The sequence below is a fragment of the Aspergillus udagawae genome, assembly GCF_001078395.1.
Source record: "Aspergillus udagawae IFM 46973 DNA, scaffold_4, whole genome shotgun sequence".
NCBI lineage: Eukaryota > Fungi > Ascomycota > Eurotiomycetes > Eurotiales > Aspergillaceae > Aspergillus > Aspergillus udagawae.
In genome coordinates, this window is record NW_025091267.1 from 1179331 (window position 1) to 1201292 (window position 21962).

Here is a 21962-nt window from a genome sequence, read left to right on the forward strand (position 1 = left end):
TCAGTACCGAGCAGATACCTTACTGTACGTAGTGTAATATACCTAACAGTCGTCGGGGTCCATGTTGAATCGGGGAATGCACTGCGAGTTGTGATAGATCACATTTGAAATTGGATGATATGCATTGTGTCATGTGTTTTTAATGTATATTGACACTTAGCGTTGCGGGTATAGCAGTAGCCGGTATACATATAAGTGGTGCAGGTTCCTTGATTATAATGGTGAATTGGAGATGGGTTTTGGCTCTGATACCTGGTTCACTGAGTGTGAGAATGTGATCTGGACAACTGCCTAGGAGTACTTCGCAGTAACCTGGCTGAACAAATTCATGTTAAATTTCTGGACTATGACCACCACCATTGTGGGCTAACAAGGGCGGCAAAATCAGCAACTGATCATCGCACTATTCTTATTATTTGACGTGAAAAGACAACCAGGCACCGGAAGAAATTGAGGTCGAACCCAATGAGATATCAATAGATATATACCAAGCATCGCCAAGACACACGCCGAGTGTCTGATGTCTATTCAAACAACAAATGAAAGGCAAAACGACAGACAAAGATATGTGATCACAGACTCCAGACTCCACTGGCTGGGCCGACCAACCGGCATTCTGGTCAGTCTAAAGCGAAATGTAGTAAAACAAGTGTATCTATATACAAGAAGCAACGAAGCAGGCGACAAAACGAAGAGGTATCACTGAATGGTAACGTATCCCAACTCGTAATCAAACTGATAGTGTGTGCTATCCGCGTCTGGTCGAACATCCTTGATAGGATGGAAAAGCATCGATGGAAGACAGACCCGTCCATGTAAGGTCTCATACTATAATGCATCTCAATTAGCACGACTGCCTGATTAGAGCTTCCGGATATTTCTTACCAGCTTCCCTCCAGTCCCCTCCTTCCTCCATCCCAGAAAGTTCCAATACAGCCGTCCGGGCAGGTTGGCGCGATAGTACCACGAGACGTCCTTGAAGCGGGATTCCCGGCCCCAGGAAAAGGGGCTGTTCTTTGTGCTTCCAGCTCTCCCATTGACCCCGGAGTTGAACCATTTATCCACGCTTTCCGGAGGCAAGTTCTTGTCCGAGTAGATCGGGTGCGGAGCGGTAATCGCTTTGAGGCCATGATGCAGTGCGGCGGTGACTGGGAACATCTCCGAGCCCATATGCCGACCAGCGAGGTTCTCCGCGTCCATGGCGAGCAACAATCTCCTCGAAAGCCGGGAATGTGTAATCAACGAGGCTCGACGGGGAGTCTCGTCTCCTACATACCCTGATACTTCATTTCGGATGACCCAGTCTGTACCGATGGGGTGAAATATTGGAAGAAAGCCAATGTAATCAGCTTCCTCGCCAACTCCCCAAGCATAGGAGTCCTGGCGCGGCGAGGGAACCGGCGTCGAGGGACCAAGGACCTCCCTGTCCTTCACGGGCATAGGACCGATAGGTAAAGGGCCCCAGACCGCTTCGTCTTCGATCTGCTCCACAAACTTTCGGAAAGCACCATCATAGTCACCATGCACTGCCGGGATATAAAAGCGAGCATTGCGCTCCCACATTCCCCGCCGTGGTTGCTGCCGAGCAAACTCAGCTACCTTGTTGGCGAATTCATAGTGATGGCCCGTAAAGCGAGCATCGACCTCCCAGTTCCACACAAAGTCGAAGTCGGGATATTGCAGGGCAAAATGTTGAATGGAGAGCCATTGCGCATGATGGACACTACAACCGTCAGCTCTGACTCGATCAGTGGTGCAGTTGCCATGTGAACGTACTCAATGACATTGTGATCGAGATTTGGATACCGGGCCGCAACCATTGGCACATTCCAGAGAATGGTCATGTTCCAGAATTCTTCAGGGACATTGTCTGTAAGAACCTTCTGGTATACTTCAACCTGGTCAATGGGGAGGTTCGAGTCCTTGACGTGAAGGAGCAAGAAGACAGAGTACTCCCCTCCTGATTGTAGCGACAGCTCAGTGACCATTGAGCGGATGACCTGAAGATCATTCTCGGTGTACTTCTTTCCAACATAGGTGCGAATTAGGACAGCACTTCGAGACTCGGGCGCGATATGCTGTTTTTCTTCGGAGAGACCGTCATCCTTCTGAGAGAATCGGGCGGCATTGCGATCATAGCACTGGTGTTGCAGGTCTGACCAATCCACTTCGTTCCACTTGACCTTGGATGGCTTGATCCAGTTGGAGACATGACTTTCGTCCTCTCCCAAGCCATAAGCACCATATCTAGTGTAGCGGTCAAAGGAAACCTGACCATTGAACCCGACGGCCTCGTGGCTACCAAACATAGGGGATGGGAACTCTGGCCTACAAGTCAGCATTCCCAGCGTAGCAAGACCTCCCTCCAAAACTACAGAGAAAGCCTACCGTCGGGAACGCCAACGTAAACGCCGACCTGATCATCCAAACTCTCATTCAGGAGCTTCCCACGCGGGCCCTCGCATGGGACAAACGACCCCCGGTGCGTGTTCTGCCATTCTTGACTGCTATAGTCTGGGTATGGTCGGTATATCCCGGGGATCTTGCTGCCTTGCTCTCCTTCGAAACGAGGATCTTCGAGGATGGTACGGTTGTCGTGACTCGGAGGGACGGCTAACCTGTTCAATGTGGAGACGACATGGCCGAACACACTATACACACGAAGGATCCCACGTTAGTTGCTGGCTGTGATCACTGGTAGAACATGTGCACACCTAGGATAACGCCTTTCTTCCTCAAGATACCTCTCTTGCGCGTTCTTGCGTCTCTGTTTTCAAGAATTGACGATAAGTCCTCTACTTCCGATCAGGCAAGCGCATGACTTACATTTGATATCAGAAAATCCAAGTTCAATGACCACACTGTGATCAAGAGCATGAAAAAGACCGCCGTCAGGAGGCCTTGGCGCGCAAACCGGTGCATCAACATCTTGTTGATTGCCTGCATGGTTCCGGGAAGGGAGGGCGAAATGCATTTAACCAATGCGCCGGACGATCATCTAAGGCAATTGCTTCAGACAGATGAGCATACATCATTACCAAGGTAGCGGTCCATGGGGGAATGTTTCATACTGGGCAATCCAGCAATCCACTGACCAATGTTGATCAGGAACGGGGACCGGGTCCGCAACGCTTAGCAGTATCACTTACTATAGTGGATGATATGATACGTGGTGCTCAAGAGACCCTGAGTCCCTCGCAGAGATTGAGGAGAAGAAGTGCCATGCTGGATTCGCCATGTCCTCGACTAAAACTGCGAACGCTTTAGGTCGATAGCTTGATCAAGGCCTTCTTCGATTTCCACCTGAAAGATCCCTGTGGGTCGGTGGCACGCAATCCTAATCCTAAAGCATCCACGCATTCCACGGATGGCCAAAGTTTATCCTGCTGTCAGTGCAATGCTACTTCACTGACTTTCGACGGTGAGAATAGTGCCCTATCGAGGCTCGTGACTGTTCCTAATATACCTGAAGTGATTGTGAACTTCATTTTCGGTTGGTAATTCTGCAGACATTGCCAAAATCTATCCAAACAAGCAATCCAAGCGCAAACGCTTAGGGAGTAGAAGCATGGAGGGTCCAAGAGTAGAAAGACTGAAATGTGGAAATCCAGGTCCACTTTTGTCCCTGGACTGGTGGACAAACGGCAGGTACGGGTATCCAACCACGTTCCCTCAACTACATACAATGGTCCGTCATCTACTCTCTACCGTTCCGGATGCACATAACCTAACAAGATCTTCATGATTTACGGGTCGCAAATGGCAAATCCCAGTGTCTGATCTTCAGCATTACGTAGATGTGGACCACTCAGAGACAGAAAATTCTTCAGGATTTCAGAAACTTCAGATATCCATACACGGTATGTAGTAGGGCCAGCATCAAAGCAACTCGGGGGTTTGACTTTCAACTATTCTTCCTGGACCATGAATTTGGATCAGCTATTAGAATCGAGACTATTTTTTGGAGTATGCATGTCTATGTGCTAGACTTAAGATGAAAGCCACGATGATATCACGTGGGACCCCTGTCGCAGATTGCCAGCCAGACGATTCAAGAAACGGCCAATCAGCATGCAGCCGATGGGGTGCGGTGCGCGTCAAGTGGAATGATCTGCGATAACAAACCACACAGCCGGAACGAACAGACCTGCTCTGCTTCTGATGTTCATTCCGTCATTGCCTCAATAGGGGGCAATCTTGACTGACCAATATACATGTATTTAGAATATTATTGATGAAAAGCTGGCAGAGAAGCGGTAGTGTTGAAAATCGAGAATACAAAGTCATAAGGGATCTAAAACAAACATAGAATCGCAACTTGCAAGGATTCAGGGGAGGAACATGAACGGGGCCAATTATGCCGTGTCTCGAATCAGGGATTGAGGTTAAGCTTTCATAACACACGTGGGATGGACCTGGTCCTAATACGGACTAACGATTGAACACAGACGCTAGATAGTCTACGGGCCTACGGGGTTCACTTCTGCACACAAAGTGGAGTTTGCCTTGAATTAGTGAAAAGGGTCAAGTCGGCGTCAATTTCCCTAGCTGCGAACTGGCCATCTCATATCTTGCCAGAAACACTGAGCACTAGCAGCAGATTAGGGACTTGGCAGTTTCTCCCAATACCATTCGGTCACCATCATCTATCCGCGGATGTCGTTTCGTTTTTTGAACCTGTACACCTTGCATTTTTGGAATCATGCTTGAGATTCGGTGATGCCTACCACTGGGCGGGATCCGCATCGGCAAAAGTCGTCCCTGCCGCTATCTCATCATACCAGATTTGTCTTGTCCCCTGCGTCCCCTTCATGCCCTTGTCATCATGCCATCCATTCGCATACAGCCCAACCCGGAACTGGAATGCGCGGTCGTCCTCCACCGTCGTGTTGATATCATACTTCTCCAGCACCTTGACCCCATCAAACCACATCTTATAGAACCCCGTGCCATCCGTCTTCCAACTCGCCTGGATAATCACTTTGTGCCACTCACCCGCAGTAACCGTGGCAAGGTTACTAAACGTCTGGGTCTTCTGCGCGCAGATAGTCCCCTGCTTGACGCGCGTGTAGAGCTGGTTCCCGACCAGCCAGACCATGCTCGAGGGCATGTAGTCGTCGCAGCCTGTGTCAGAGAAGTCCGCGATGAACTGCGCGATGTTGTACGACTGCGCCGGGGAGAACTGCCAGTCCTGCTGTAGGCGGAACGTGAAGCCGTAAAACCCCGTGTCGCCGCGCTTGTACACGTTGTTCTTGACGACCTCGGAGTGGTAGCGACCTGTGTAGCTCGCGTCGTAGACCTGGGTCATCTTGAGGGAGGTGGGGCCCTCGTAGGCGACGTTGTTGGCCTCCTGCACGGTACCAGAGTGTTCGTGGTTGACGGAGTCCCAGCCCGCTAGGGTGCCGGTGTTGCGGAAGATCTGTGTGGCGTTGCTGGGGAGGGCGCAGCTGAGCAGGGCCAAGGCCCCGAGGATAGAGGGTTTGATCATTTTGAGGGGTGCGACAGTTCCTTGACCTGTTGGTTCGAGTTCAAAAGTGCTCGAAACTTGAGGCTATATATACCCCAGGTATGACTTCTGAACCCGCAAGCATCGTGAGACCAGGGTTACATCGCATCTGCAGGTGATAGTCTAATCATCTTGTCAGCATAACTAAACATGACATTGCAGGACCCTCTTGGGGCTAGCAACAGCATAGGTGAGACCAGCATCTGCCGAAAATGGAAAATGGTCCTCCGTCACCGCTAGCTCGCCGTTTTCCCGACTTGACCGGCAATTGTCATGGAGAGAAACAATCGGTGTTTCAGACCACATCACCGTGGGATTGGAGAGTTACAGTTGAACGCTGAGGAGAAAGGAGAATAAATAACCCAAAGTGACGGAGGTGCAAAACATGCAATCAGTGGCGGTCCATTATGAGAGACCCCGCTTTCTCTCAGCAGCACAGATCAAAATATTGTTGATGGCGTGGTAAAGAGCATCAAGCAAGGATCCAATGCAAACAATCACCGGATTGCCGGTCGGGTGGTGGTCTGAGGAAACCTCGGCTTAATATATTGCGGCTGAGATCCCTCCGCAGACCTACCTATTACTGGTGCTTTGACCGTGGTGATATGCGTGAGTTGTCAACAAGATCCCAGTCTATAGGATCCGTGGCCTATTTTTATATACTGACCCGCCTGACGGGACAGAACACTGACCTATTAGATTTACATCATGAAGACACTTCGGATGTCGTCTACGTTTACCGTGGCTCTAGCAGGAATGATTATCTCCAGTATTCTCTTGCACGCTCAATCCCAAGCCACAACTTGATGAGCGAGTCTGTTTTCGCAGAGCGACGAGGGATATCCGTTGGCCTGCTATGCATATGGATGCCTTCCAGCACGTGACCATCGCAACGCTACGCATGCAACTACGAATGTGGATGGACAGGAGAGAAGTATTTACCCTTATCATGAGGAACTAATACTACCAATGAGAACTTCTCTACTCTCCCAAGAAAATCCAATCCGGAGTCACAAGGTCAAGATCCAAATCATCCAACCAACTCAAGAAATCCTCACTCGCGAGTTCAAGTCCCAGATTCGCATCCAGTCGGGCTCCTGATTCCAGCGTCATCCCGTCCGATACGCTATCAAAGTTGGTTCCTTGCTGCAGACCGGGTGTATTGCCAGTTTCTGTACTTCCTGCCCCATTCCCGGCAATATCGGGAGCAGAGACATTGGAATGCGCCAAAACGGGCTGGTAGTCGAGTGAATTGTCTAGAAGCCGGCTAATAAGGTTGATAAGCTCCATACATGCTGTAGAAGAGCTTGTCGACGGCAGCTCAGATGTTTGAAACCACGATATTACAAAACTCAGAGTGCGGATGATCTCGGAGCGAGGCATTGAAGATGGCAGGGCTCGGTTCGAGAGTGTGTGACGGTGAATCTCTGTAACCACCACACCAGCGGCGGGTATGACATAGATCAGACACTTGACAATTGTTTCCAACGTCAGTCATGGTCCCTGACGTAAGGGGGAACGTCGCGAGGAAACAAAAGCAGCAAAACATACTATCCAGGGGAGCTGTTTTCGGACTTCATGCCGCTGGCACTGTCTCGTAAGATCGACAATCACAGATAAAATCTTCATAGATGTGTCCAGAAGATCTTTGATTCCGTCCAGACTGTCTTGGCAGCGAATCCGATGGAGTTGAAAAACGCTGAGCAAGTACTCGCAATGCACGATCACGCGGGCCAAACAGTCGACAGCACCCATTGTTCCCCAGCACTCAGGACGGTACCGGAACTGCTCAGGTATCTTTTCCCAGGTGTCTTGACACCTTTGGTAGGCGAACCTAACGAGTAAAAAGTCAGATATCGGAGAGACAGAGGGAAAGTGAAGTATACAAAAGCCGATCTCCACCGCCAGTCTCTCCTCTATGGCCTAATGATAGATCAAGTACTTGCTCGCGCAGAACCGACAGGATCTGGCGCATGCGAATTACGGTAGCCGGGTAAAATCGTCCAGCCGTGTTCCAGCCTTCCTTGTCCAAGGTAAGAAGCGCCATCTCGATAGATTCTTGATCTAGGAACAGGGTTTCATCAGCCAGATCCCATGGCAGTTCTACGGCGCAGTAGTGATGGGGAAGACGAGGGGGTCTCCCGAGCAGTGTAGCAATGTTTTTGTCGGTTCTGTGTGTCACTGCAAGCATGCGTTTGCGAGTCTCGGACAGATAGAAGGGGATGTTCCTGTCCTCATTGTGATGCAACCCCATTGCATAGATACTGGATACAAGGTCACCAAACAGCCTGTAGACCCGTTCACCTGTCGCGAGGCCGCATAAGCCAAAACCGTACAGCCAAGGGCGGAATAGTCAACGTTCGATTCAAGGAGGCTGGACAACTAACTGGTTTCCCCCAAAACCTCCGTTCCGAGGTAGATGTGCATGTACCGCATCCACACCATCACATCATTGGCATGTTCATATCTACTGCAAAGTTCAAGGCAGGCATTACATGCAAGCACTATGTCCTTGGTGAAGGTCTCCACGTCCGTCTGCTCGCCATTCCTTAGGTCAATGACGTGGTGACTGGGGTAACGACCTTGTACACTAATGCCTGCCAATGCAAGCATCAAGCCCACAAACTCCCACCGAAGTCTTCTCCCACTGACCATCATGCGGAAGTCGTCCAGAGACGTAGTGGCGTTGACCTGGAGCGGAATGGCACTTGCAGCAGAGATCTCTTTGTGCAAGGTTTCCCAGTTACTGATACCATCCCAGGACTCTACTTGCACATACTCTTTCAAGTCTGCCAGCGGACCCAGTATCAAAGGTGCGGGGATTATGGTAAACCGGCCCCTCTCGTAGTACCAGGCAATTTGTTCATAATGGAATGCAGCCGCAGATACAAGGCGGATGAGTCGAGCGGATGCGTACGCATGGTCAGTCCGCCAGTGCTCGAACTCATCCTGGAGGCATCGACTGGATGGGGGAGATGGCAGAACGGACAGAGGGTTTTCCTTCAATACAGCCAAATAGCTTGTTGAGCCCAAAAACTGCGAGGTTTCCGACCCAGGAGTCCTTGCTGTACCGCTCGGGGACGAGGAGGGCAGCCCCTTCGCGTGATGCTCTGTCAGTTGTGCATCTCTTGTCTCACCCCGGTTTCCAAGTTGGTTTCCGCGCTGTCGTGCGCGTCGAGCGCGGACCTGTTTGTCTCGGACTCGGGTCAGGGGAGCTGGATGGTAGTAGCACTACGGCTAGTCAGGCACAGCTCAGATTAAACAGGTACTATCGGCCATAGAAACCCACAAGATTGCCTGTTCCTCTGGTCTCACAACGTTGGCAAATGGGGGCCGCATGGTCGCACCGCACCTTTGCGATGCGACATGGCTCACATGAAGGGGACTTTCCGTTTCGGCGGATCATCAGTGCTTGTCTGGATGCAAAGGAAAAATAGAGGAGGGAAATGTATATATATATTTATAATAAATAATATGAAATCTATATTTCCTGGAATTTTCAGCCCCTCCCCGAGCCACGATTTCTTTCTTCGGGCGCCGTTTCTTTAACGCTGAGGGGACAGAGGGAGCTGGTCTCTTCTCATTCCGAGTCGGAGTGAGTGGCCGTGCGTTTTATTCCGGTTTATATGATAAGCGTTGCCAGGGATTCGATTGCGACGGAAGGCTTTTCTAGCGACTCGGGTGGCATGGTTCTAGCATAGCATATCATATAAAAGCCTATAGCAAGATTAATCCCTGCTTCTCCAACCCAGGTGAGGGGTATTCTGATGTCTTCTCTGGCGAGGAGGCTTGATTACTGTAGAAAGCATCTTAACAACAATGGATCCACTATATGATCATAATTTGCTCCTTGTACTTTTTTGCATATGTTCCTACTGAGACGGAATATGTACATTTCGGCCCATGAGATATTTTACCTGGACGCAGTGGTTCAAGTTGGTCGTGCAGTATGAGAGTTGCCGAGTGCTCATGATTGATGAGTACGATCCTCCATTGCAACTGCCTGATATCCCGAGCAGTGACATTTCCCGAGCAATCATTTCTGGCTTCGTACTTGCATCAAAGTCGCCAACGCGATACCCACTGTTTCATAGAGCTTGGAGAGAGGCTGATTTGTGGCGCAGGCTAACTGGGTGAACACACAGACTTGGTGTTTCCGTAGGCCTCCCCGTTTGTAACTACAGTTCTGTACTGTCGGAGGCATTGCCCCCACGTTGGGCTCAGTCTACAGACTGTGTGCATGGGGTCTGATTCCCGGCTCACGGGCATCATACTAGCGTTGGAGCAATCAGCCGACGGACTGTGCGTAAGTGATCTGACCAAAGCGACATCATCAGACACAGGGATATTGTTAACCATAGCATGGCCGATTGGACCTTCCAGGAACGGAACTGCCATTGCTTTGATTCTGTCCCACCCGTTACCAGGAGAGAGGCTTGCGTCTTCTTCCCTGCACCAGGTAAGATACATTCCAGAACTCAGATCAACCTTGAAAGTCGAAGACCCGGCCGTGCGTGTCCCCGTTGCCACGGCAAGCTTGTCCAGCTGAATAACAATTGAAAGTATAACTTGACTGCAGGTCCGATCCATCGACGGTGGTCACATTGGCGGGAGCAGGTAGGAAAAGAGCGGACGCAGGGCAGACCATGGCGATCACGGCGAGGGCAGTCACCATTAGTCCGCCAGCATGCGGTATGTGTCGATGATGGGATTGGGGGGATTGAGCCATGCCTGCAATAGAGTGCCGTATAAATCAGTGTTGTGATCTGGGGAGGAGAAGGTGATGGTGTTCTCTGTTCGCTCGGTTTCGCGCAGATCTGGGTTGATCTGATGAAGTGCGTCTGTGACGTACACAAAGTCTTCCTCAAGGGCAGGATTCTTGACAAATCTGAGAAGAATGATGGTCATTGTAGAGAGTCACCGGAAACAATTCGACTCCTCCAGGATTCTTATATAACAGTGATGGATGGTCAGAAGGTGCTGGAATTCAGAGAGGAAACGCTCGCGAGCGTTGTATGATCCTGTGATAGGAGAGAGCATGGTCCCAGACCGGGTAGTAATGAGAGATAACATATGCTGCCTTAAAATGGTACTGATAAAACGGACGTGCAGGAACAAGACACAATCCCAGCTTTGAGTAGCTTGCGATTATGCAGGTGAACTGCGCCGCGCTCATTCTACTCCCTGATTGACTCAATAAAACACCCGCTGTTGGCTTCCGCCGGAATAAATGATGGGTGCTACGGAGCTCGGAATAGCATGTTTGTCTAAACTTCGGAATAAGTCGACATGTCCACGTCGCCAGATATCCAAACTATCTATAATAGCCAAAATCTGGCGCGCAATGGAGCAATCAACATACAATCTCAGCATGGAGGAGGACAGTCCCCTTCTCCCTTCCAGCTGCGTCAGCGCACCCGAGGAAGACCGTGGGAAAGCCACCTGGCAAGCATGGAAAGTGCCACTTTTGTGCTATGCATGTGCTATATTACTGGACTGGGCACAAGTAATGCGGGCCACTCCAAAGGTGCGCCTCTTTGAATCGATTCTTTGCGAGCGTTATTATAGTGCACGCTCACTCGAGCACCTATCACAAATGGCCTTGCCTGAGAGCATGTGCAAAATCGCTCCCATTCAGAAAGACCTTGTTGCCGTCCAAGCATGGTTGAAGCTAGGAGATAATCTATGTGGTACCTTCGCTCCAGCCACCCAGTAGTAGAATATGAAATGAGTCTAATTGTCATGGAACAGCCCTGGTAACAGCAAGGCTCTTTGGTCAGCTCGCTAGTTCTCAAAGACGGACTCTGGTGCTCACCTTAGGAGTTTGGGGCCAGGTTCTCGCCGAGGCTTGGATCGTTGTGATATGTCGTCTCACTCCCCTCGTTCCTTTTGAGACTGTCTATGTATCGATCATATTGAGGGCTGTCGGTGGTGGTGAGATGGTTCTCTCTGCTATTGTTCATGCCATCCTAGCGGATGTTGTTCCGGAAGGTAAAAGGGCAGAGGCCTTCTTCCATCTGGCCAGCACCACATTGCTATCGGAAATATTTGCACCGGCCATAGGATCCGTTCTAATGGACAAGGAGGTGTACGCCCCTTTGCTCGCCGGTCTCCCCCTGCAGGTCATCTCGCTTGTGGCGATTGCTATACTTCCGAAGGAAACAGAGCTTCTTCGGGAACCAACTGACGCGCTCACAGACCGAGAAGCAGGATACCCAGCCACGCAACACTCGGTCTGGCAAATCCTACGCCGTCAATGGCCCTTCTTCCTGGTCCATGTCTCCTTTTTGACTTCGATGCTGGCACGAGAAACCCTTGACTTTCTCGTTCAATATATATCTAGAAGGCTGAATTGGAGCCTGTCCAAGGTAGTGTCCGTCCAAAAGGAGTATCCTGAAGACATCTCGTCACTGACTGGTCAGGCGAACTATATCGTGTCTCTTAAATCTCTCTTCAACCTCATCCTCTTTCTGTACATACTTCCGGTGTTCAAGTCGCGACTGGTTCAGCATGATGCTGTCCATCCGTCCAGGGTGGATCTGTGGATCGCACGAGCAAGCGCGGCGTTTGGAGTAACGGGCCTCGCGCTGCTAGGCTTCTCTAGTTCACCGTTATCCATTATATTGTGTAAGTCATCGCGCTTTATCATTAATTACGCGAAGCAGAGACAGAGCTGATGGCTGTAGCGCTTATCATATACACTTTGTCATCCGGGTACCCGCATGTCCTGCAATCGTACGGCACATCAATGCTGCCTTCGGAGGCCGTGACTTCGTTCTACACTTCCCTTGCTATGGTTCTCATTTTTGGCACCCTAGTGGGATCGCCCCTGCTGGCTATGGCGTTTAGAGCAGGCCTAGGTATGGAGGAAGCTGGTATGGGACTGGCGTTCTATGTTGCTGCTGGATTGTTTGGTATATCTACCACCGGTGCTTGGGCCTTGAGCTAGTTAGGGTATGCCATAGGAATGAATGGTGGAATTTACATTCCATGTCAAGTATTCGTTGCTCCTAGTCTACCTTATCCGACATTGTTCGTCGACGAGGTATGACTTGGGCGCTCCCCGGCCCTGTTGGGTTCCGCGAGCCTTCCTTTCTAGATGATGTATCAGGAAAGCCAATTTGTGTTCAATTTTGTCTCCAATATTAGTGACTGCTAAAATCAATATCCTTGATCCCACTTTGCTCACACATCCCCCAGAATATTCCGCGTTGGTCCCACAAAACCCTGGGAGCGCCAAGCTCCACTATTGTCCCCTTCTCCATCACGCAGATGCGGTCGTACATCAGTACCGTCCGTAGGCGATGTGCGATGCTCAGAATGGTCCTGCCTCCTAGGCCGCTTGAGATTATACTCTGAACTTTGGCATCTGTCTCGACATCCACGGAGCTAGTTCCTTCATCAACCACCACGATTCTGCTGCTTCTAACCAAGGCTCTCGCCAGGGCGAGAAGTTGCCTCTGGCCGAGGGAGAGATTTCTTCCTTCTTCACTAACGGGAGAGTCCAGGGTGATATGGGATCGAGCGACATCTCCAAGCTCGTTGCCAGCCATGGCCCGCGAATGAGGAGGGACTGCTGCCAGATTACTTGTGCGCAGCGCATCCCACAGAGCAGAGTCGGCATGCTCTCCGAACGGATCTAGGTTCGTTCGGACAGTCCCTTTCAACAGCATCGGATCTTGCGGTATAATAGTCACTTTGGACCGGAGTTCGTGCAATCCAAGCGTTGAGATATCCACACCATCCACCGTAATCCGTCCCTCTTGCAGCTCAACCAGGCGAAAGAGAGCCACCATAATTGAACTTTTTCCTGCCCCTGTGCGGCCTACAATGCCAATCTTTTCGCCTCCGGCGACACTCAACGTAAAGCTCTTCAACGCTGGCGGCAGACCAGGTCTGTAGACCATGGAAACATTTTCGAAGGATATTGACCCTTCCATAGGCCAAGAGTCAGGTACTCTTCCCAGACGTAGGGGTGCTTCAGTGGGCAAGTCCGAGTATTCCTGCACTCTCTCGGTTGCATTCATGGCGGCCTCCACATCCGCGAACTGCCTCACAGTAAATTGGATGAGCTGAACGATACTCAGACTGTAACTCAGGATCAGCCCCGAGATGCTGGGCGCGATCCGATCTCGTTCTATGATTACCAAGATCCCAGTAACGAGAACCAAGGTGTTCCCAATCCCATCCAACCTGACCGATAACCAGCGCTCATTGGCAAAGGTCAGAAACAGGGCGCTGTTCATGTTGTCGATTGCATTGACCAGGGTCTTCTCAAACTGTCGCTGCAATCCGTAGGCACGGATCGAGGGCACACCAACCAAGGCCTCTGTGAAGCGTGCATACATGGTCGATCCTAATAGGGACTCGTGCCGTTTCAACTCACGCGCGCTGGCACGATAATACGCCGTCCACGCCAGAAGCATGATTGCGAGGGGCGCAATTGCGACCGCGAACTGCCCTCAGAGTCAGATGGTGAGAACTCAAGATTTTCCACAATCAGTACATACATAGTAGAAGTACGCAATGGTTAACACAAAGACACCGATTATCATACTCAAAACCACCAGGTACATGCGCAGCGGATCTGTGAGGTTATTGTCCATGAGATTGATATCGTGAGTGAATCGCCGCGTAATCCGTCCCAAAGGTGTTGTATCAAAGAAGCTCAACGGGGACCTGAGTATGCGCCACATGGCCACCGTGGACATGTGCTTGCTAGCCGTCGTTCCGAATATGCTAGTGAGAACGGAGAAGGTGAAAAGCAAGAGTCCTTGAAGCAACCCGAGACATGCATAGACCCCGACCTACGTGCCAGCGGGAATTAGCGTCAACTGAAGACAAGCTTAACGGGCAGAGTTCTCACGTATTGTCCCCGATTGAGATGGTATGCGTCCTCCGACCAATAGCTGAGCCACAGGCTGGTCATGATATTCGCTGCCCGAAAGGCGAGCAGGAGCACGATAAGCCAAGCGGCGTTGAAAAGACTTCCTGAGGCGCGGACGTACGCGACGTATACTCCCCAAGGAACGCTTTTGACAGCCTTCGTTTCGGTCGTCATCAAGGCTCCTCCTTCGTACGTCTGGGAACTAGAAAGTTGCGCATTCTGAAACGCACCTTCGTTCTGGTCCTGTTCACCAATCCCCCTTTGATGATCGTTGCTCTGGTCTCTCGAGTACCGCTCAATAAAGGCCCCGAAATGTGCATTCTTCCGGACCAGATACTCATAGGTACCTTGGGCAAGAATTCGTCCTTCGTGTAGCCAAACGATTCGGTCACAGCGACTGAGCAGGTGCAGGTGATGTGTTGCGAGTATCCTACACCGGCCCTGTAGAAGCCCGCATAAGGCATGCTGAAAAATGTGCTCTCCCACATGCGCATCGACTGCCGACATGGGGTCATCGAGCAGTACGATATCAGATCGCGAGTAGATGGCTCTGGCCAGATTGATCCGCTGCTTTTGACCCCCAGATAGGTTGATGCCCCGTTCTCCAATCTCCGTCGAATCTCCCGCGGGTAGCTCGCGGAAGTCGGGGTAAAGAGCACACGCGTCCACCACCCGGTGATACCAGTCCGGGTCAAACTCTTTGCCAAAGAGGATGTTGTCGCGTACACTCGCATTCTGTATCCACGCGTGCTGCGGGCAATACGCCCTTGATGCTCCTTGCCGAACAACCCCAGCCGTGTTGCGCATTTCGCTAGCAAGTGCAGAGAGGAGCGAGGTCTTCCCACTTCCAACAGCCCCGACTACAGCAATGAGCTCCTCTCGTTCCGCCTGGAAAGTGACGTGCTCAAGTTTGAAGGGGACCTCGTTCTGGCTCTCTGTCGTCCTCTCCCAGGTGAAACTTGCATCGCGCATTTCGATTGCCGCATGCATCTGCTCATCGAGCAGAACCTGGTCTTGAAACTCCTCCGCCAACAGAAACTTTTCAATCCGCCGCATAGAGGACCACGCGTCGGCGCTCTGGCCGATAGCAATAGGCAGCCAATTCAACGGGTTCCGTAGGCAGTTGAAGAGCGCCAAGGAGGAGAAAATGATTGCGGCGTCTAGGGAATGTCCCGTCAACGAATAGGTGATGTACGCAAGCATGTTTGAAAAGATGGGGATGGCCATTGAGACAGCTCCTAGCGCGCTTCGAATAACCAGAAGGACCTGGAGCGAGTGGATCTCCCTGGCTCTTATTTCCCTGAGGCGCTTGTCAAATGCCTGTTCCCAGGCGAAGTACTTGACAAAGCGGATCCCTTGTAGGATTTCCTGCGTTAGATTCATGCGCTCATCTGAGACGGAATTGATGTTGTCCCGGCGGTTGTTCAGAGTCCGAACTGCCCTGGTCACACCGGCGAGACCAAGGACCAGCACAGCTATGCCAGGTAGTGCGCTGGAGGTCAGGTTAATTAGCAGCAGAACCATGGTGAGAATGATGGCAATGGGGCTTGTCCAGACGAGGTGGATGACCTTGCTAGCCTGGAAAATTCATTCAGTATCGTTGGACATGAGACTGATGATACGACCATCTGGCCAGCCGCCGTCTGCTACCCGCGTGGACCCCTCGATCCCATCCTTCTCACTGCTGTTTGTATCCTGAAAGCCTGCCTTGGCCCGATTTGACAGCTTCAGCGCCTTCGCAAAGATGAGGGAGACCAGAGCACTTCTTGCTTGAGCGCCCATGAGCATCGCTCGGTATTGGTAGTGACTGTTGGTGAGACTCTGCAGGACTTGCATTACCATAATACCTACAAGCAGGCCAATACCGATGCCCACGTTAGAGCTGCTGCCTCCACCAGCCAATGCCGGATACGACGATTGAACAAAGCTGATCAGATATCGCAGGGTGAATGGTGCAAAGACGAGGAAGAGGTCGGAGACGAGCCGAAGGAGTCCGCTTGACCAGATGTCTCGTCTAAACGTGTCGTATATCGCCCAGTGAAGGGGATTGCTCTCATTTTGAGACACCCGAAGGCTCAAGGATTCCATCAGCCGGGATGCCAAAGACTCTGTAGCACGCTTGGGGTGAACAAGCCAGATATCGTTGTATTCAAGCGATCGGTGGTATCCTGTCTGTGTTTGATCAGTCAGGATGTCGTGAACAATCGTATGAGGTCAGTGTCTATACGCTCATGTGCTCTCCCATCCAATGGAACACCAGTTGACTCCAAAATCCTGCCTCATACTCCTTTGTGACAGTGCGAGCATCCGGAATGGGCGGGATCCTTCCCCATTGCAGGGGATTTAACCATCGGTACCAACGTGGGCGGGCGTAATCGCCGGGAACATCTTGCGACTTGGCCATGATGGACCATGGTGATGTGCGTTCGATAACTGAATAGACGATGGCCCGGTAGGACCACTAAATAGAGGCTTCCTCGGTCAGAAACCCCACACATAGCAGTGGTCCATGATCGCGTTTTGCATAGAAATCGGGCAGATTTCGGACTTGTTGACCTTCGGAATAGATGCTGCACGGAATGGATTCGTCATGAGACGGCATTCCCTACCAAGTCCGAAGAGCAGGAAATATCAGTCACATCCAATGCATGATCAGATTGAAATGGTCGTCTAAAACGAAACGAACGAAAGACCTCGAATCTGTGTCGAGCGTCTTTACCGTTCGTAATTGAAGACTTACAGAACTTCCCTAGACTCCGGGGTTGACTAGGAAAGATAGGAATAATTCCCTAGAGAGCTCCGAAGGCTCTAGGCTTATAACCTATAGAATAAGCAGGCTTAATACAAAGACATTTCATTGATTGATTACTATCCAAGGATCATAGACAACAACGTCGAAAGTAAACCATTAGATATCTGCGTCCACCAAAAGGGATACACTCCAAAATATACATTAGATTATATATTTGTCCAAAAAAAAGTATTAGACCGGTGACATTCAATCAGCCTGTGGCTGGTGGGGGTATCAAGCAGCAGGACGAGACCTCTTCCGCATCGCAAAACCTTCACATTCCACTTCGAACTTTTGTAGAATGGTGGCTCGGCAAAAGGAGTTCGCGAGTAGAGAACCAGCGTCTTAATAGTAAATTTTCTCCTCAAAGATGGGAGGAACGCCCTTATCAACATCCCAGTGGATCTTGTTCTTATCGTCCAGCCAAGCATCCTCGTCTGTGATGGGAATCACCCGTGCCGAGTGCTTGACCTCCTGTTTGCTCACCCCAAGTTTATCACGAGGGATCCACAGAAGTGGAGGCTGGGAGGTAATCGCTGGGTGGAAGTAGGCGTCGCGTTCAACTTCTGGAGGGTACTGTGTAGTCTCATGAGCCTCGGGGACAAGGCGCCGCAGTTGCCAGTATCCGTCGTATTTGTCGGGGCGGAACCACTTCATGATCAGATTGGGCTTCTTCTCGGAGGTGGCAGGGGCGGTGGTCAGGCCTTTCTCGGCAGCGTCAACATCCGGGAAATTACTATTCCCATTCTTCCCTGAGTTAGTCGCGGCAATGTCGTCCGGGTGCTCGCCAACATGATCGTCGTGCTTGATTGGTTCGGAGGGAAGAAGACTCTGCTCCTCAGCCTCCAGATTCTTGGGAAGATAGTTAATCAAAGGAGAGAGAGCGTTATGTAAAGAAATGTGGTAAAGAATCATGAAGACAAGGAGGATAATCATCAAGATCAAGGGGCCCAGTGCCACCCGGTTGGCTGCAGTTCCGATGGCGAATAAGCCGATCAAGCAGACCACAAGCAAGTAACAGCCCACAGTAATGTGCTGCAGGGCAAGAGCGTAAGCCTTGCCCTGAGTGTCTATATTGGCGTTGGACACGTAGAGCATGTTGTACCGGTAGGCGAAATAAAACAGGTACAGACCAATGGTCGCGAAACCAAGAACCAGCGGAGCGATACACGAGTAGGTGATGGCTAATCCCAACGGCACGACATCGTTAGCTGCAGGGAACTAATTTAACAGCAACGAGGACTGAGCCTTACCGATGACTGCAAGAAGGGTTAAGGGAGGATATACGGTTCCCCAGCCCAAACCAGAGAGGGATGACCAGCGTTTGTACATCTTTCGCGGGGTAGAGTCCAGCAATTTGCCCAGAATCTTGCCCAAGATCAGGCCGGTGATCTGAAGCAGAGCACCGGAACTGAAAGAAAGACCCTGTAGAACGATATAGGAAATGTAGAAGTTGGAAACCTTGGGGATTCTCGTGGCGAGGAGCTGGGGAGCAGAAGAAGGCTGCTGGATGATCTTGGTGACGACGCTGGAAGCCGAGGAAGCCAAGGTCACAACCAGGAAGACTTGAACGACCTGGAAAGCGAAGTAGAAATTCTGTGTAGTCAGCTCAACAGCTGCCGCGCTGGGAGCGCCACCGAGCTTGGCCATCACTGAAACACACGATCAGTACAGCTCTGTAGTCACGTTGGCTTTGAGAAGAGCCGGCTTACATCGCAGAACAATGGGCAACAGAGCCATGAGCACGGACATCAAAACAGTGGGCAAAAGACCAGTGATGACACCCTTGATCCAACTGGGGACTTGGTCGATGAATTTGAGAAAGTGGACCTTGTTTGTTAGAGAATCGATGTTCGAGATGGAACCGACAACAGCAACGGGGATTGCCCAGAAGACGATGAGAGCGCAGACAAATCCGATTGTGGCCGAGTAACGGACGATGCGCTCCCACCATTTGATGCGCAAGTTCGACCAGATGACCTGTGTAGGGTCCAGACCAATGTAACGAGGGGCCATGTGCAGAGGGAGATTGTGAGCAACTGACCATTGCTAGTTAGCATTGACGATCACCAAAACGTCGTGGAATCAAATCCAAGGCCAGACATACCCGACTGGAAGGCAGATTGCGCGTCCGCTTGAGCGTAGAATTCGACAAAGACGGATGAAACCAGCTTGGCATCGCCCGCACGGTGCTTAGCCTGGAGCTCCTCGATTTCCGGGCTAAGCCGCTCAATCTCTGACCTGGCCCAGTTGATCGTATCGACTTTCTTTCCAATAAGGAATTTCAGGCGGTGCGTTGGTCTCTCCGATGCCTTGACCCAGCGAGCTGCCACAGAGCCCGATTCGTCATCTGGCTCATCAGACAAGTTCTCAAGTGGCACAGCATCATCCTCGGCACTTCCCCCTTTCTTCAGGGCCTTGGCTCGCGCAACGTTTGCAAGCTTAATCAGTTTCGTTTCGGCGGCTTCCAATTTCATGGCGGCAGCATCCCGTTCCTTGACCTTGTCCTCTAGCTCACTGGTGTCGGTAGCGATCCAGACGTTCTTCACCTTTTCAATGCCGAACATTTTCCGGATCTTGTCACGGTTGAGATAGTCTTCAGTCACAGCTGTGAAAAGAACTGTTCGCGATGAGAGTCGGCTGGCATAGGCGGGAGCGAGGGAATACGCCTGGCGCAGGTTGATATAGAAAATGCCCTCGCGGGTGACAGTCATGAACACGAATCCTGCCACTCAATCAGAACTCGAGAAAAAGAGATAGTGAAATACCATTGCACAGCGTTTACTGACCGACGAAGATCCAAGCGACGAAGGCGTGGGCGAAGTAGCGAGCGTTTTTATCCTGTGAAATGTTGGACATGCTCAAGATATCCAACTGCTGTTTTTGAGCCCCTCCTGTGGCATTGACGGGAAACAATATAGGCCAGGTTATCAAGCAGCCGACAAAGCAAATGACTGAAATCAATTTCAGGAAGCGAAGCAGAAGATAGGCGTCCATAGAATGATGTTGCAAAACGTATTCGTCGGGTAACTTGTACATATCGGTAATCCAATTCCACAGGCCGGTGCCGACGGAGGGACTGCGTTCCTCAGGGCGCAGAAAGCCGAGATAGGTTCGGGGCATATACATGCGACGTTCGCTTCGCCGCAGAATCACGAAGACCAAGACCATGATGACAGCTACCACTAGGGCAGGAACCAAAGTAGAGACCAAGCTAGAAGCCGAGTTGGACGCATCTTCGGGGTTGTCATCCTAGAAGGCGTTAGTCAGTGTTTCGTTGAAACCCAAGGTGGATTGCGACAGCAATCCATCGCAGCTCCTGGTACTTACCGCACGACGGGACAGCTGGTGCAGACCAGCCATATCGTCGTAGATGCCCATTTTGACTCTGTCGACTCACTCCCCAGCGCTTAGGGGAGGAATTGCCGAGTCGACCTATAGTTTGCGCCTTTAGCGGTAAGGAAGTCGGGGCCTGTTTGGCCTGTTTGGAAGTTCCAAGAACCCAAGATGCAATAGGGAGCGACAGGCTCGCTGTACAGAAGGAATCGAGCCACAGCGAGAAACAACAGAGAAATGCTAGATAGAGGGAGAAAAGGGAAAATATGAAAGAAAGACCTCGGGCCAGAGGCCTGTGAAAAGAAATTGGGACTAGTAGATAAAAGGTTTTGAGAAGACACGAAAAGACCAAGGAACCAAATCTGAAGGGAACGAGGGGCGAGCGATACGCTCAGCCACAGCTTGACGTCGGAGGGTCCTCCACGAGAAGTTTATTTGGGTCGGAAAATGAGAACGATGTCGAACCACTCAAAGGCTTGCAGGATCCAATTTGTACATACCATGCATGCCAATTGATGCACGAGGAATGAGATGTGGAATCTTCCGGGTCTCAAATAATGTGTACTGCCAAAATAAAGAGGAGCGAAAAGCCGAAGTCGATCGCAGGAGTTTCCTTTTGAAGCGAAAGAACGAAACGGATAGGTAAGGTAGATACGTCCCAAATCTTAGACTTTGAGCCACACTTTGAAACCGACCTGATCTTTGGACGGGCGGGGCGACTTGGATGATGACGATAAAAGGCAAATTCAGCTCCTAGCCTAGCATAGGACTTTGTTTACACCCTCTAACCGATCTAGCTGAAACCGAAACCTCTACTTGGTTACAGCTTGCAGCCACCTAGCATGACTTAATTTATTTGTCAGATCCATTCATATCACTCCGTCCTCATTAATGAGACTGCAACATGACTCTATCCGCCCATGTGTCTCAAGAAATATCTCTACCTGTCTAGTAAGTGTCCTCCTGCCTTTCTTCACAGAGTTCCTACAGCTGTTGCGTAGCAAAATTCCCCAGCCGCAACGTGGTTCACTAACAAAACTAGCTCCAATAGTGCCCAGCCGGTGAACATATTTTACTTCGCTAGCGCTAGTACTCTATCGGCTTGGTCGACACCACTGCTGCATACATTGGCCAATGCCTGGCTGGGCTGATGACTTGGCTCCACTAGATCTGGAAGTGCGTCCCACATGTGTAGTGATGAATTCAGTCTGTGGCAAATTTTTGCGACCACCAGCTCAGCTCCTTAAACTTCCCTAAGTCGCGTACCACTTACCTATCATGAGTATGGAGTATTGTACCTCACTGTACCTCTCTTTTCAGGAACAAATGCTATATTACGGAGCACTACATCCATTTCGATCAACTCCCCACATTCAAGGGGCAAAGCCATTTCTGGGCAAAGTCAATTCTGCTTTCCACTCCAAGGACCAGGTGTGATCTCC

General features: G+C 50.8%; 6 protein-coding genes across 6 annotated transcripts; 1 reads left to right on the plus strand and 5 right to left on the minus strand.

Annotated features, from left to right (window-relative positions):
- Positions 1–699: 699 nt before the first annotated feature.
- Positions 700–2946, minus strand: Aud_005790 (DUF3405 domain-containing protein; the record flags this gene model as incomplete). Its single annotated transcript, XM_043290708.1, has 6 exons — positions 700–828; positions 886–1723; positions 1777–2323; positions 2389–2618; positions 2715–2767; positions 2827–2946. 6 exons carry the CDS (start codon positions 2944–2946, stop codon positions 700–702), a joined length of 1917 nt encoding a protein of 638 aa, XP_043146643.1.
- Positions 2947–4723: 1777 nt separating this feature from the next.
- On the minus strand, positions 4724–5488 carry Aud_005791 (polysaccharide lyase family 20 protein; the record flags this gene model as incomplete). Its single annotated transcript, XM_043290709.1, has 1 exon — positions 4724–5488. The coding sequence occupies one exon, from the start codon at positions 5486–5488 to the stop codon at positions 4724–4726; it is 765 nt and encodes a 254-aa protein (XP_043146644.1).
- Positions 5489–6487: 999 nt separating this feature from the next.
- Aud_005792 (fungal specific transcription factor domain-containing protein) lies at positions 6488–8845 on the minus strand (the record flags this gene model as incomplete). Its single annotated transcript, XM_043290710.1, has 5 exons — positions 6488–6976; positions 7058–7340; positions 7393–7810; positions 7894–8737; positions 8792–8845. The coding sequence occupies 5 exons, from the start codon at positions 8843–8845 to the stop codon at positions 6488–6490; spliced, it is 2088 nt and encodes a 695-aa protein (XP_043146645.1).
- A 2005-nt stretch (positions 8846–10850) lies between these two features.
- On the plus strand, positions 10851–12455 carry Aud_005793 (uncharacterized protein; the record flags this gene model as incomplete). Its single annotated transcript, XM_043290711.1, has 3 exons — positions 10851–11196; positions 11258–12133; positions 12193–12455. The coding sequence occupies 3 exons, from the start codon at positions 10851–10853 to the stop codon at positions 12453–12455; spliced, it is 1485 nt and encodes a 494-aa protein (XP_043146646.1).
- A 196-nt stretch (positions 12456–12651) lies between these two features.
- Aud_005794 (uncharacterized protein) lies at positions 12652–16797 on the minus strand (the record flags this gene model as incomplete). Its single annotated transcript, XM_043290712.1, has 5 exons — positions 12652–13962; positions 14017–14313; positions 14373–15971; positions 16044–16565; positions 16621–16797. 5 exons carry the CDS (start codon positions 16795–16797, stop codon positions 12652–12654), a joined length of 3906 nt encoding a protein of 1301 aa, XP_043146647.1.
- Positions 16798–17529: 732 nt separating this feature from the next.
- Aud_005795 (putative DUF221 domain protein) lies at positions 17530–20565 on the minus strand (the record flags this gene model as incomplete). The annotated part of the gene is made up of 6 exons (XM_043290713.1): positions 17530–18395; positions 18438–18836; positions 18897–19223; positions 19292–19909; positions 19974–20436; positions 20515–20565. 6 exons carry the CDS (start codon positions 20563–20565, stop codon positions 17530–17532), a joined length of 2724 nt encoding a protein of 907 aa, XP_043146648.1.
- Between the last annotated feature and the right edge of the window lie 1397 nt (positions 20566–21962).